Source organism: Gorilla gorilla, chromosome 7, assembly GCF_029281585.2.
Source record: "Gorilla gorilla gorilla isolate KB3781 chromosome 7, NHGRI_mGorGor1-v2.1_pri, whole genome shotgun sequence".
Classification (NCBI taxonomy): domain Eukaryota; kingdom Metazoa; phylum Chordata; class Mammalia; order Primates; family Hominidae; genus Gorilla; species Gorilla gorilla.
Genome location: NC_073231.2, coordinates 23,084,338 through 23,100,311, shown reverse-complemented (window position 1 = coordinate 23,100,311; position 15,974 = coordinate 23,084,338). Strand labels below are relative to the sequence as shown.

At 39.5% G+C, this 15,974-nt stretch overlaps 1 protein-coding gene across 7 annotated transcripts in view; it reads left to right on the top strand.

Annotated features, from left to right (window-relative positions):
* The window catches only part of PSD3 (pleckstrin and Sec7 domain containing 3), a 547,860-nt gene that overhangs the window by 173,257 nt on the left and 358,629 nt on the right, over positions 1 to 15,974 (top strand). Inside the window, exon 1 of one of the 7 annotated variants that reach the window (XM_055349508.2) lies at positions 15,782 to 15,798. The exons of the other annotated variants lie outside the window; for them this stretch is intronic. Coding sequence (XP_055205483.2) covers positions 15,792 to 15,798 — 7 coding nt within the window. The 5' untranslated portion in view covers positions 15,782 to 15,791. Of the gene's footprint in view, positions 1 to 15,781; positions 15,799 to 15,974 lie in introns of those variants that run through there. 7 annotated transcript variants of the gene reach the window in all.

Below are 15,974 nucleotides of genomic sequence, written 5' to 3'. Positions count from 1 at the left end.
GTTTTCCCAGCACTATTCATTGATGTTCTTTCTCCATTGTGTGTCCTTGATACCTTTGTCAAAGATCAATTGACTATAAAAGTAAGGGTTTATTTATGGGCTTCCTATTCTGTTCCATTGGTTTAGGTCTGTTTTTATGCTAGTACCATGCTGTTTTCGTTACCATAGTTTCGTGGTACATTTTGCAGTCAAGTAACGTGATGCCTCCAGCTTTGTTTTGCACCAGATTGGTTTGGTTATTTGGGGTCTTTTTTGGTTCCGTATGAATTTTAGAATTGTTCTTCCATCTCCCTGAAAAATGCCATTAGAATATTTATAAGTGTTACATTGGATCTGTAGATTGCTTTAGGTAATAGGGACATTTTAACAATTCTTTCAATCCTTGAACATGGGATATCTTTCCATTTATTTTTGTCACTTCAACTTTTTTCATTAGTATTTTATAGTTTTCATTGTATAGGTCATTCACTCTCTTCGTCAGATTTATTCTGAAGTATTTTACTTTTTGTAGGTGTTACAAATGAGATTTTTTTTGATATCTTTTTTGGATAGTTTGTTATTAGTGTAAAGAATTGCTACTGGTTTTTGTATGCTGATATTGTATCCTGCAACCCTACTGAATTTATTAGTTTTAACATTTTTTTGGTGGACTCTTTAGGATTTCTGTATATAAAATCATGTCAGTTGCAAAAAGAGACCATTTTACTTATTCCTTTTCAATTTGGCTGCCTTTTATTTCTTTTTCTTGCTTAATTACTGTGGCTAGGAGTTCTAGTACTATGCTGACAGAAGTGGTGAGAGTGGGCATCCTTGCCTTGTTTCTCAAGAGTGTGATGTTAGCTGTGGGCTTGTCACATAGGGTCTTTATTATGTTGAGGTACATTCCTTCTTTACCTGATTTGTTGAAAGGTGTTTTTTTTTTTTTTTCTTTATCATGAAAGGGTGTTGAATTTTCTCAAATGCTGTTTATGAGTCTATGGAGATGATCTTATAATCCCCCAGGGAATGTGTGTGGGCTTGCTATTGGAGCCTTTGGGCAGGCTGGTTCCTGGCTCCCCTGGGGTTTGCTTAGAGCCTGGATTTTCAGGTTCAAGTCTGGAGCCTGGGTTTACTCTGATGGGCCTGGAGCTTGTGTCTGTTGAGTTGGGCCTAGAGCCTGAGTTTGTGAGGACAGGCCCAGAGTCTGGATCTGCTGGGGCCAGCCTGGTGCTGAGATGGGCTTGGTACCTGGATCAATAGGGTTGGGGTAGGAGCCTGAGTTCGCAGTGGCTGGCCTGGCATTGGGGTGTGCTTAAAGCCTGAGTCTGTAGTGGTAGAGGTAGGATCTTTAGTTTGTGGGGACCATCCTGGTACCTGGGCCTGTACGGGCAGTCCTGGAGCCTGTGTCCATGAAGGCCAGCCTGGTGCTTAGACCCTGGGTTCACTGGGGGCAGGCCTAGATCCTTAGTCCGCTGGCACTGGTCCTGCCTGGAGACTGGGTCCCTAGGGATGGGCCTGGGTCCTGGGTTCGTGGCAGCTTGTGTGGCCCCAGGGTCTGCTGAAGCAGGCCTGGATCCTTGGTTCTATAGAGCATGAGGCCCCTGAGGCTGGCCTGGCTCCTGGGAGGCCTGGAGTCCCTATCTGCAAGGGCCAGACTGGTTTCTGGGTCTGTGGATGCAGGTCTGAAGCCTGTGGCCATTGGGGCTTAGAAGACATTTTGGAAGCGGGTATGATTGCCCAGGAATCATGTGGAAAATGACAGGAAATCTGAAGTTTGCACTCTAAAGAAAAAAAAATGAACAGGTTGACAAAGTAGTATTTAAAATAAATTTAGAAGAATCAACCCGAGATAGAGAAGGGAAAGTTTAACAGAAAAATATTTGGAAAACGAGAGAGAGGATTTTCAAAAGGAGGCAGTAATTGCAGAGACATGCCATGGATGAGTCCAGTCCAAAAAAGACTGAAGCATCTAGCAATTAGGAGGTAATTGAATGCATTGAAATAGGAGAAGGAGGGTGTGTGTGTGTATGTGTGTGTGTGTGTGTTTATAAAGTTGTTTAGATTAAACCAAATTTTTTTTTTAATGATCACACAATTATTGGAATTACCCAGGGTAGATGGTGGCCGTTTCTTAAGTAGCTCTAGGAGTGTACTCTACATCCCCTGGGTGCCTTGCCCCTCAGCAGCCCACTTGGGGCTTTTGTCATTGTGACAGCATGGTAACTGTTTCTCTCAAGCTAAAATTTAGGGTGTATTTCCTGCTGCATGAAAATGTTTTTTGGGAATAGTGGATAGATATTTAATACAGTGGCCATCATGAACTAGCTTGAAATTTGTGATGAAGCAATAGGGTCCCACCTGTCACCGTTCACTGCTTTCCCTGAACTTCAACATCAAGTTGCCAAAGAGGAGGAGGGTTCTGGTCGGGACTGAAGCAGCCCTGGTCAGGTTGTGGAACTAGGTGTGGTGAGTGAGTGTCTTCATTTCTTTTAGGAGAATCCTAGCCACAGAGATGATATATACATTAACAGGCACAAAATGATTTTGAGAAGTGGACCATCTTTTAGATTTTCACCTAATTAAAGATATCTCAGTTAAAGATTTTTAGGTTTTCCTTCAAAGAATATATATATTTTTTCCTTCTGAAAGCTTACAAAGAAATTTTTACAAAGTACAAAAGTTTTATTCCTTTTAAGAACTCAGTTCTGTTAATAGTTAGACAACACTGCCCCCTGGTGGACTGAGCCTGCAACACTTTTCAGTAGCGGTTAACATTGTGAAGCGCTGTTCCTGAAGTATATTCCTGCTAGCAGATTTCCTTCAGATTTGTTTCGGAGTTAATACTCTTTTGTTCTTTCTGCTTAATTTAATCTGGAGGTTTGTCAAAATCCCAGTGGTGTACAAATATGCCCTGTTATATCTTAATCTCATTATGACATTATGAAATAAGGATCTGGGATTTTCATGGCAAAAACTTCTCAGATGGACATTTTGGTAGGCCCCAGAAGACAAGATGTGTTAACAATAATATATGAAACCAGGTCTAGTGGGTTGATTTTTTTCCTCATGTATAAATTTTTCAAAACCTTCTGAAGAAATCATTCTTGTTGGAGTCATAATAATTGAAAGACGAATGTGAAAGGTCCCACTTAACTTGGCTGTTTGTGGACGGATAGTTTTTGAGTTGTTGCATTTGTTTTGGTGTGTATTAAATTACGATATAGGCTGACAAAATGTGTAAGGTATTTTTCTTAATTTGGGGTGTTCAAACCTGAGTTCTCTGCTTCATTGTGTTCATGATGACTAGTGATGTGTGTGGTGGGGGGTAGAGTGTGTGTGTGTATCTGTAGGTGTATGTCTACATTTATATATCTGTGTCTATATATATATATCCCTGAGTTATGAATTATAAAAAATGAAAATACTGTTTGGAAAGCAAACATAAAGATTTCATTTTCTGTTTTATCACACCAAATTGCAGAAGTGAACACTCTTACATCATTATTATACAACAGACACTCTGCTAGGAACTTTTTGTGTTATTCTTGGAACCTCAGACAGATCTTCTGATACAGTTTCTCTCCTCACCCCCATTTTATAGATGAGGTCGCTGAGACTCACTGAGGCCCAGTAACTTAACTAAGCTCAGGTTACACAGCAAGGAAGTCACGAGTCTGCCATGCCCAGTGAAGCATGACATCAAGGCTGTCTCTCCACCATATCCTGCAGCCTTACAGGAAATTGGAGTGAAGTGCCACTGGCTCCCAATTGACAGTGTGCTAACTTTCCTTGAAAGTAGGCTATACTTCTGGCTTTGTTCTTAATTGTTAGTATTGAATAAATTATTTAACTTCTCTGGCTTTATTTTTGTTATTTCAGTCTTTAAACCAAAGTCTGTGTCTTTGTCTCCCTGTGGTTTGAGGAAAGAGGGGGTAGTGCTATGAAACTGTGCTCCCACCCCCACTCAACCAAAAACACTCCCTCTTTTATCTGTTTTATTGGTTGATTGGTTGATTGACATGGCCTCATTCGATTGCCCAGGATGGAGTGCAGTGGCACGATCATAGTTCACTGCAGCCTGGAACTCCTGGGCTAATGCAGTCCTTCCACCCCAGCCTCCTGAGTAGCTGGGACTACAGGAGTACACCACCATGCCTGGCTAACTTATTTTTTTTATTTTTATTTTTTTAAATTTTATGTAGAGACAGAGTCTTGCTATGTTACCCAGCCTGGCCTGGCCTTGAACTTCTGTTTATTTTTTCGACTTCTGTGTCAGATACCATTTGAAGGCACAATTTCTTTGCTAAAACAAAACAAAACTTAAACCACTAAACTATATGATTTTTCCCATCTAGCTGACCATTTCTTTATGGATCTTGGCGTACCACAACAGCTTTTTGTATTTTTCCTTTGGAAGAGAGAGAGGATATGGCCTGGGGCATCAGACTTTTCAGTACAAGTTCCTTTCCATTGGGAGCATTTGGGTGCCAATGACAGGGTATTCAGGGAGGGGAGCGAACTCTTCATGGGGCAGTCCTCTGTGTCTCAGGCTGCTGAAACATCTAAATTCCTTCTCTGTTATAATTGGGCACCAGCCTGCCACTTTTTCCTTTCACTGTAACTTCCAGCAACCAAAGTTAAAGCGCCTGCCTCCCAGCGGAGGGAAATTACAATGTCAGGAATATGATAGAAGTAAAAACATATAAAAACAAAGAAACATAAATTACAATTTCTGTTTCCTTAGAACATTGTAGAATTAAAGAAGTTTAAAAACAACTACAGGACTGGCACGGTGGCTCACGCCTGTAATCCCAGCACTTTGGGAGGCCAAGGTGGGCAGATCACTTGAGGTCAGGAGTTCGAGACTAGGCTGGCCAACATAGTGAAACTCCATCTCTACTAAAAATACAAAAATTAGCCGGGCATGGTAGCGTGAGCCTGTAGTCCGAGCTACTCACTTGGGAAGCTGAGGCAGGAGAATTGCTTGAGCCCAGGAGGTGGAGGTTGCAGTGAGCCGAGATCGTGCCACTGCACTCCAGCCTGGGTGACAGAGCAAGGCTTCCTCTTAAAAAAAAAAAAAAATTAAAAAAAATAAAAAGAAGAAAAATACAAAATAGCTGAGAAGCAAGACCAAATACCCTTTTATCCATAGCTAAGTTATCTGTGCCTTTACCCAACAATATTTTGTGTGTGAGTGCCCATACCGTTCATATTTTGAAGCATCCAGTCAGAGTTTGTTCATTTGATAAGACAGTGGTGTTAATGGGGCCACGGTCAAACCTTAAGGGAGAGATAACCTTCATTTCTGTACATCAGGAGCTTTGCAAGCTATTTTACAGAAATATGTTTGTTGGTTTTAGGGAAACCCAAGCAAATTAATAGGGATGGCTCAATGCAATACCCAACTACACTAGGAAAAAGCAACTTAGAGTGTTTGCCCTTTTGATGATGGATTGCTAAATATCTGAAATGTAATTCCTTTAGCTACCCTTGGAACAATTGTCATACTGAACTTTGTCATAGTAAACTTTGAGCTGGTTAAAATGAATAAAATTAAATAAAGTAGACTGAAACCCTGTTTTAGTTTTCTATTTAAAGTGAAAATGACTAGAGACTCTTTTTTGTGTGTGTGGCTGCAGGTTTCCTAGAATTTGTCGGGGACTGAGATTTGTATAGTTTTGATTCTCATATTTAGATAGTTTTAAAAAGGGGAGGGCAGGAAATAATGACGTTTAACTAATTTCTGCACATAATTATGGAGTATTTGCTGTGTACCCAATACTGCTAGTCATTGCTTATAAGGAGATAATGAACTTACAAGCAAGACAACATTCATACGAGGAACCATTAAATAGAAGATGATACGTAATTAAGTGCCAAATGATTGGTACGAATCTCATGAACAGATGACTCGTTTCATGCTGAAGATCCTGCACAGAGACAGACGTGCTTTCATAAGGAGACAGACTGTTTGAGATGATCAGGATCAGAACGGGAAGTCAGGGATATGTGGTTATCATATGGACAGGAGGGGAGAAGCAGCGCAGGGTGAAAGGGGTAATCAGAGGCTTTTTCCAGGTATGCTCATTTGTTCTTTGCCTTGAAAGGTAAGTATTATTTGAATACATGGAAAGCATGGGGAGAATTTGGTTCTAGAAAGACCTGAGACTGAGTACAGGATGTTGTGGAGGATAGTAGAATAGTGACTCAGATGGAGAAGTAAATTAAGATATGATCATGGAAGACCTTAAATATTAGCCCAAAAAATGGTGATTTAAAGTGTATGTTTCCAAAAGTCTTACTTAATTGTTTAATTTGGATGACTGCCCTCTTTCTGGGGGGCCTCCACTCTACCTTAGAGTTTGCCTCTATTGTTGAACCAGTCATTCATTCTGAAAGGCACAAATTTATAGATTTTTCTTTTGCCAACAGAGATGAAACTACATCTGGTTATCTTATTCGTATTTGGCTAGTTTTGAAATTCTGTGTTAATTTACCTGTTATCAATTCTGCATTCATCAGTTTACCTACATCCATCAATATATGTATATTCTACAGATAGTTTGATTTTAACCATTTCATGTTGCATACTTAAAATTTAGAATTTTGTGATATATTGCTGTCATTCTTGTGTGCCGAGTGTAAAAGATTATAAAAATTAAATCCAGCTTAGCAATACATTTGATAAATTCAACTTATTGAAAAAAGTTTAAATGAAAGGAAATTAAAATGTGGCAACTATGTATCATTAATGTTATTGTTTGTTATTTGTCTGTTGTTGTATTCACGGGGTTGTTACTCTGTTGGTACAGTCATGTGCTGCTTAATGATGGGTATATGTTCTGAGAAATGGGTCATCAGGCGATTTCGCCCTTGTTTGAACACCAGAGTGTACTTGCAGAAACCTAGATTATATGGTATATGAGACACACCTAGGCTATATGGTATAGCCTATTGCTCCTAGGCTCTAATCCTGTGCAACATGTTGCTGCCTTAATACAGTAGACAGTTGTAACACAATGGTAAGTATTTGTATGTCAAAACATATCTAAACATTTAAAAGGTACAATAAAAATGCAATAGAAAAGATAAAAGGCCAGGTGCAGTGGTTCATGCCTGTAATCTAAGAACTTTGGGAGGCTGAGGTGGGAGGATCACTTGAGGCCAGGATTTCAAAGACCAGCCTGGGCAACACAGCGAGACCCCCATCTCTACAAAATAAAATAAATAAAATAAAACAATGAAAAGACAAAAAATTGTACCATCGTATAGGGCATTTACCATGCTTGGAGCTTACGGGACTGGAAGTTGCTCTGAGTGAATCGGTGAGTGAATATGAAGGCCTAGGACATCACTGTCCACTGTTGTAGACTTTATGAACAATCAACACTTAGGCTACGCTAAATTTATAAAAAATGTTTATCTTTCAGTAACAACCTTAGATTACTGTAACTATTTTACTTTGTAAACTTTTAACTTTTTAAAACCTTTGGACTATTTTGTAATGGTACTTAAAATACATATACATTGTACAACTATGCTAAAATATTTTCCTTATTTTCTTATTCTATAAGCTTTTAATAATGTTTTAGTTTTTATTTTTTCTGTTTAAGCTTTCTGTTGAAAATGAAGACACAGAAACACACATTAGCCTGGACCTACCCAGGGTCAGGATTTTCACGATGTCACTAGGCAATGGGAGTGTTTTGCCTCCATTGTAATCTTACGTGTATGTATATAATTAGGTATATAATCTTTTGTATATGCAGTTAGTCATTGACTGAAATGTTTTTGTATGGTGCATGACTGTATTTGTTTTTATTTGGAACTTGTTTTTATTTCTAAATCTGAGTTTTAAACAGACACTACAATTACTTTCTTATGCTAATTTTTCTTAGTTCAATTTATTGTTTTAGGATGTGATACTACCACTTCTGATTTGAAGGTATGAAGTTTAGCAATAAGATCATATATGTTGTCCCTACAGAACCTGTGTTTGTGCCCCTCATATACATGGTAGGATCACCAGGCCATCAGAGCCTTCCTAGCAAGTAGTAACATGAAATTGAAATCTTTAAGTCTTTGGTAATATTCCTGCTCTCCCCTCACCTGTTTGCTCCTAACTATGAATGTCCCCATTTCCAATGTTTATGATCTTCGACACCTTCTAATTTGGGTATGAATTTTAAAAATACAGCCACATCTTGTTAGTGCATTGAAATTTCTTTGAATGTCTTGAGTTAAAAGGAAAATTTATTAGGTGAGTTACAGCTGTGAGTAGCTGATATGAGACCCTTTCAGGCAGGGTGTCTTAACTTTAGGGGATCTGGAGCACCCAGATATTTGATGAAAAATTCGTAAAAATGTTTATCTGTTATTTTTTGTCAGGAGAGGGTCTGTAGCTTTCTCAAGGATGTCTCTCTCAAAGAAAACCACTTTTCTGAGACTTAAAGAACAGAAAAATGAGTGTGTTATATTTTTGCTGGTCTTTCAGATACAACTGTTATCCTAGTTCAATCACACTAATATGATGTTTACTATAAAATAATCTCTTCTAAGTAGTTCAGTTACTGAATATATATTGTTATGATTGTTTTTGCAAAGCGTATCTCATTCTAGAAAGATCAAAGAACCAATTTATACTTTGTTTCTTTTTTCATCTTGAAAAATGATATATTTACTGTAAAGAGACCACTTGCTTTAATCTTAGTAAGTATGGGGAGTGGTAAAAATTATTTTAGGCCTATATTCATGAATTATTTGTAGTTAATATTATCCAGTAAAAAATAATGAATACCTTTTGACTTCAGAACACTATGATAGGTATTTAGGATCTAGAAAATGTAAGATAAAAAGTAAGTAGGGAAGACAGTATGAAATTATGAAAATATAAGGACGCATAGAAAAGTATAGGCAATATATGTTTTCAGAATAAAAGAAGAGGCCGGGTGTGGCGGCTTACGCCTGTAATCCCAGCACTTTGGGAGGCCGAGGTGGGTGGATCACCTGAGGTCAGGAGTTCGAGACCAGCGTGACCAATATGGTGAAACCCCGTCTATTAAAAATACAAAAATTATCCGGGCATGGTGGCGTGCACCTGTAGTCCCAGCTACTCAGGGGGCTGAGACAGGAGAATTGCTTGAACCTGGGAGGTAGAGGTTACAGTGAGCTGAGATCGTGCCACTGCACTCCAGCCTGGGCAACAGAGCAAGACTCCGTCTCAAACAAAAGAAGAAAAGGAGAGGAGAAGTCACTGAGAGTTGGTGAGGCATGGAGAGCTTCAGTGAGAGCTCAGGATATAAAAGATGAGTAGGACAAAATTAGAGAGGGGGAAATAATTTAAGCAAAAGTGCAGAGGTGATCATGTAACTTAGGGGGGATGCTGAGTTGACCAATGGAGAGGCAGCTTTTTGTAATGGTTAACAGCTTGGATTCTTCATCCAGCTTCTAGTCCTGGCTATAAGCTACTTAAAACACTCTTGCCTCAGTTTTTTAATTTGCAAAGCTAGTACCTTTCTTATAATTTAATATGGTATGTATTTGCTATATTTAAAAAGAAAAACCTAATACACAGTGCCAGCAAGATAGCAGTAGGGAAATAAGGAGGGGAGTTAGTAGCCAGATTGCAAAAGTTCTTGAATAACAAGTTAAACGAAAGATTGGCAAACTATGGCCCTTGGGCTAAATCCTATTCCTCTCTTGTCTTTCTAGATCACATTTTATTGGAAAACACTCTTATGTTAATTTACTATTGTCTGTGGTTGTTTTGGTTGCAATGGCAAAGTTGCTTGTTTATGTAGAGACCTTATGGCCCAGAAAGGTTAAGGTACTTACTGTCTGGTCCTTTACAGAAAAAAAGTTGCTGACCTTGAGTAAACAATTACAGCTGTAACATAATTACAGAAGATGTACTTAAAATTTTTATTTTGTTTTGTTATTTACTTCCAAGATACAATGGTAGTACAGGTATTGGGTACACATTACCATTTCAAAAGGGAGAGATCAGCCAAAAGAAAGGGGTAGTAGGCCCCACACAAGTCTGAAACCCAGCAGGGAAGACATTAAACCTTGAAGTTCCAACATAGTCCTTGATGCCATGTCTTGTATCCTGGGTACACTGGTACAAAGGGTGATCCCCTGAAGCCTTGGGCAGCCCCATCTTCATGGCTTTCTTGGGCACAGCCCGGGTTGGAGTGCAATGCCTGCAGCTTTTCTGAAGTTCAGAGTGCACACTGCCAGTGGCTGTACAATCCTGGGGTCTATAAGGTAGATCCCTCATGAGTGGCTTGGTGCCTCCCTGAGGTAATGAGTAGTTCTCACTCTGTTAGTTTATATAAGACCTAGTTGTTTAAAAGAGCCTAGCACCTCCTTCTCTCTCTCTTGTTCCCTCTCTCACCTTGTGACATGCCTGCTATCCCTTTGCCATATACCATGAGTAAAAGCTTCCTGAGGTCCTGACCAGAAGCAAATGCTGGCACCATGCTTCCTGTACAGCCTGCAGAACTGTGAGCCAAATAAACCTCTTTTCTTTATAAATTACTCAGTTTCGGGTATTCCTTTATAGCACTGCAAAACAGAATCATACACTTCCCCATGGGGCCAGGCAGAAGTAGAGCCACATCACCTACCCCTCTCCCCACCTTCTTGGGCTGAGCTGAAGTGGTGCCCTTTCTCCTGGGGAAACAGTACTTTGGCCACTCAGAGAAGTCACACCTTCCCTGAGCCTAAGTTGGAGGGTGCCACATGTCCCCAAAACGGTGCCTTGGCCCCCCAGAAAGGTCCTATATCCTAGTACCTAAGCTGAAGCAGCAGCCTGCATCCTAGGGAAACTGCCTGGGCCATCCAGAACAGTCAAGGCCCCCAGGCCTGAGCTGAAGGAGCACATTGGTCCCTGGGGTATCAGTGCCCTGGCTGAGCTAAGTAGCTGCACATCCCTGGGCTGAACTGACATAGCACCCCATATAACAGGGAAGTAGAACAGTGGCTTAGCTGAGACACACTGCCCTATAGACCAAACAGCTCTTGTATCCTGCTTCCGTGGAGCTGGTCTAGGCCCTAGAGTCTGAGCTGTTGGGAGACATCTGTTCTTGAGGAATGGAATCATCAATGTGCTATTCCCTGACCCCACACTCTTCACCCCACCATGCTGCAAAAAACAGCTATTCTTTGCCATTCTCAGGTACTTGCTGCCACTGCACCTGGCCTCACAGAGGCTCGGATGCTGACGATCACTGCCAACCCAGGGTCTAGAGTCACTACCACAAGGTGACTCATGCCCTGGGACCCGAGTTGCCATTCGGGTCAAGTTCCCAAATCGCAGTCATACCTTGCACCTTGAGCCTAAACCTTCAGAGTATCACTTTCCTGGAGTTGGGTGAGTGCTTCACTGTATACCCTAAAAGTAAAATCACAGCTACAACCTGGCGCCCTGAGCCTGAGCTGCTAGGGAGTAGCTCTGAGTCACAGATCCTGGTTCCGGGGGCAACTTACATCCAATCCTTTCACAGACAGCAAGTTTGCACTCCAAGATGCAGGTGCCACAGTAGGTTCACAAGATTCTGAGCCTAGGACCCTGGCCCCACAGCCACTCCAAGCAACTGCATCTAGAACTCAGTGCTGTTGCAGCCACTTGTAGGCCATGTCAGACCTGACACTAAGAGAAATCCCCTCATCTAAGTCTCCCCATTGTGTGGAAAATGAGAATAGGAGGACTGAAGACATTAGCAGCCTATGCCACTGTCACCACTGCCACGAACATCTACAACATAGGCCACTGAGGCACCCACAGTTATTGCTGACATTGAATGCAGATGAAGAGTCTGCACAGAGACTCTACTACTGCACCTGTCTGGAAACAGCTACCACATTCTTTCCAACCAGCACAGTAAAACCCTACTGAAGGTGAAAGTCTTTCTGTACAAAAGCCAGTCTAGTAAGTTTGGAAGAGGCTACCGTTCCACCAGACATCAACACACAGATATCTGCCACACAGACATCAACACAGGGAGACAAGACATGAAAAGGCAAGGAAATATGACACCACTAAAGAAACATAATAACTCTCTAATAACAGACCTCAGTGAAAAAGAATTCAATGACTTGGTGGAACATGAATTCAAAGTAATAATTTTATGGTAACTCAGTGAAAAACAGAAAAGAGAGACAATTTAATGAAGTCAGGAAAACAATTCACCATGTGAATGAGAAATTCAGCAAAGAGAGAGAAATTGTAAAAAAGAATTAAATAAAAATCCTGTATTTGAAGAATTCAATCAGTGAAATAAAAAAATACAGCAGAGACCTTCAATAGAAGACTTGATCAAGCGTAAGAATCTCTGAAGTGAAGAATGCCTATAAGACTTGTGGGACACCATTAAGTAAACAAATATTTGTGTTATGGGATTTGCAGAAGGAAAACAGAAAAAAGCATAGAAAGCATATTTAATGAAACAATAACTGAAAACTTCCCAAGTTTGGGGAGAGATATGGACATCTAGAGCCAGGAATCTCAAAAGTCTCCAAATAAATTCCACCCAAAAAGGTCTTTTTTCTTCTTTTTTCTTTTTTGCCTGAGGCACATTTATGTCAAATTGACACAAGTCAAGGACAAAGAGGAAATTCTAAAAACAGAAAGAGAGGAGAGTCAAATCACATCTAAGGGACTCTCCATTAGACTAATAGCACATTTCTCTGCAGAAACCTTACAGGCTAGGAGAGAATGGGCTGATACATAGTCAAAGAGCTGAAAGAGAAATACTGCCAGCCAGGAATACTATGCCCAGCAAAGCTATCCTTTAGAGATGAGGGAGAAATAAAGTATTTCCCAGACAAACAAAAACTGAGAGAATTCATTACCACTAGGCTAACCTTACAAAAAGTGCTCAAGGGAGTCCTGCATCTGGAAGTGAAAAGATGAAAATCACTATCATGAAAACAGGCAAAATTATAAAACTCACTGGTGGAGCAGATACACAAAGGAGAAAGAGGAAATAATCGAGACTTAGGCTACAGAAAACCACCAAACTGCAATGATAGAAAAAGAGGAAGAAAGGAATGAAAGGAGGAAGAAAGGAACAAAGGATATACAAACAAATTAACAAAATAAGAGTATGTTCTTGCCTATCAATAATACCCTTGAATGTCAATGGATTAAATTCTCCACTGAAAAGATATAGACTGGCTAAATGGATGAAAAAACATGACCCAGCTCTATGCTGCCTACAAGAAACTCACTTTACCTGTTGACTATTAACAACACAGGTTTTGACCTGCACAGGTCCACTTATATTCAAATATTTTAAACAATAAATATGTTGTTTAATTTTTTGGGAGATTTGCAACAATTTGAGAAAACTTGCAGACAAACCATGTAGACTAGAAATACTGGAAAAATGAACAAGAGTTGTGACATGAATTCATAAAATATATGTAGATACTAGTTTATTTAATCATTTATTACCATGAAATAGAAACACATCTAGTATAAAAAGTTAAAATTTATCAAAACTTATATACACCAGACTGCACATGGTGCCATTTGCAGTCCCGAGAAATGTAAAGAAACATAAAGATGCAGTATTAAATCATAACTGCATACAATTAACTGTAGTACATACTGTACTATATAATAATGTTGAAGCCACCTGTTGTTGCTATTGCAATGAGCTTGAGTGTTGTATCTGCTTAAAGCGCTGTGTGATGCTAATAGCTCCATATGAGCCATTCATCTGTCCAGTAAATTATGTATTGTATTAAAAAGTGATCTCCGTGTTGGTGCACACCTGTAGTCTCAGCTACTTGGGAGGCTGAGGTGTCAGGATGTCTTGAGCCCAGGAGTTTGAGCTATGATTGTGTCACTGCATTCCAGCTTGAGTGACAGAGCAAGACCCTGTCTCCCAAAAAAAAAAAAAAAAAAAAAAAAAGAGTTGTCTCTCATGGTTTTCATGTATTTTTCGTCATGTTTAGTTCAATACTATAAACCTTTAATAACACCATGGAACCCATACAAAGTACCACTAGTGATGCTGGAAGTGCTCCCAAGATGCAGGGAAAATTCATGATGTTATAAGAAGGGTGAATTGCTTGATATGTACCAAATGGATTGAGGTCTGTAGCTGTGGTCACCTGCCATTTCAAGATAAAAGAATCCAGCAATGTAAGTACTGTTGTAAGAAAAGAAAAGGAAATTTGTTGTCACTGCAGCTCCCTCAGTAGGCACAAAACCTTGAACTTTTTTATATTGAAAATGTAGCTGTTATGTGGATGCAGGATACCTATAAGAAAAGCACGCCTATAGACTCTACAATGATTTAAGAAAAAATGAGGTTAGTGTATGACAACTTAAAGCAAAAGGAAGGTGTTAGATCTAAACTTGGAGAATGTAATGCCAGCAAAAGATGGTTCGATAATTTTAGAAAGAGATTTGCCTTAAAAAATGTCAAGATAGCAGGAGAAGCAGCAGACAGCCAAGAAGCAGTAGACAAGTTCCCAGACACCATTAAGAAAATCATTGAGAAGAATGGATATCTGCCTGGCAGGTTTCTTTCTTTTTTTTCTTGTAGAAAAAAAGTGCCCCCTTTCTGGAAAACATTTCCACAAAGGACATTTATTAGTAAGGAAGGGAAGTGAGTACGAGGATTTAAGGCAGGAAGGGATAGGCCAACTGTATTGTTTTATGCAAATACAGTTGGATTTATGATGAGGAATGCCCTTGTCTATAAATTTCTAACCCATGAGCCTTGAATAGAAAAGATAAACACAGATACCAGTCTTTGGGTTGTATAACAAGAAGGCCTGAACAACAAGAACTCTTCTGCTGGATTGGTTCCATCAGTGCTTTGTCCCTAAGTTCAGGAAGTACCTTGCCAGTAAGGGACTGCCTTTTAAAGTTCTTTTGGAATAGGACAATACCCTTAGCCACCCAGAACTCTATGAGTTCAACAGTGAAGACATCAAAGTCATCTGCTTGCCCCCAAACATAGTATCTGTAATTCAGCTTCTACATCAGGGGGTCATAAGGACCATTAAGGCTCACTACACACAGTGTTTTATGGAAAGAATTGTTAGTGCTATGGAAGAGAACCCTGACAGAACATCATGAAAGTCTGGAAGATTGCATTGTTGAAGATTCCATTGTTAAAGGAAAAGCTGTGAAAGCCTTGAAATCTGAAACAATAAGTTCTTGCTGGAGAAAATTTTATCCAGATGTTGTGCAGGACTTCACAGGATTTACAATCGAGCCAATCAAGAAAATCATGACAAGATATTGTAGATATGGGAAAAAAGGTATGAGGGGTGGTGAGGAAGGATTTCAAGATGTAGATATCAGAGAAATTCAAGAGCAAATAGGTATCACATCAGAGAAGTTAACAGAAGATGAATTGCTGGAGATGAGTGCTTCAAAATCAGTGCCAGATGATGAGGAAAAAGACGTGGAAGAAGCAGTTCTAGAAAACAAATTGACATGAGATAATCTGGCAGAATGGTTCCCGTGATTCCAGACTGTTTTTGACTTGTTTTATGATGTTGACCCTTCTATCATATGGGCACTGAAACTAAAGCAAACAGTGGAAGGATTGATACTGTATAGAAGAAACATTTTTGGAGAAATGAAAAAGTTAAAAAGACAGAAACTATGATTATGTCTGTACATTTACACTGAATGTGCCTGCCTCTCTTGCTTCCTGTTCTTCTTCGTCTACCTTTTCTGCCTCTCCCATCCTTGAGACGAGGACAACTCCTTTCTCCTCCTCTTCAGCTTATTCAATGAGAAGTTGAGGATGAAGACCTTTATGATGATTCATTTCCACTTAATGAATAGTAAATATATTTTCTCTTCTTTATCATTTTCTTAGTAACATTTTCTTTTCTCTAGTTTATTATAAAAATATATAATATGTACAACATACAAAATATGTGTCCATTCCCTATTTATATTATCAGTAAGACTTCTAGTCAATAGTAGGCTAATATGTTAGTAGCTAAGTTTTTGGAGA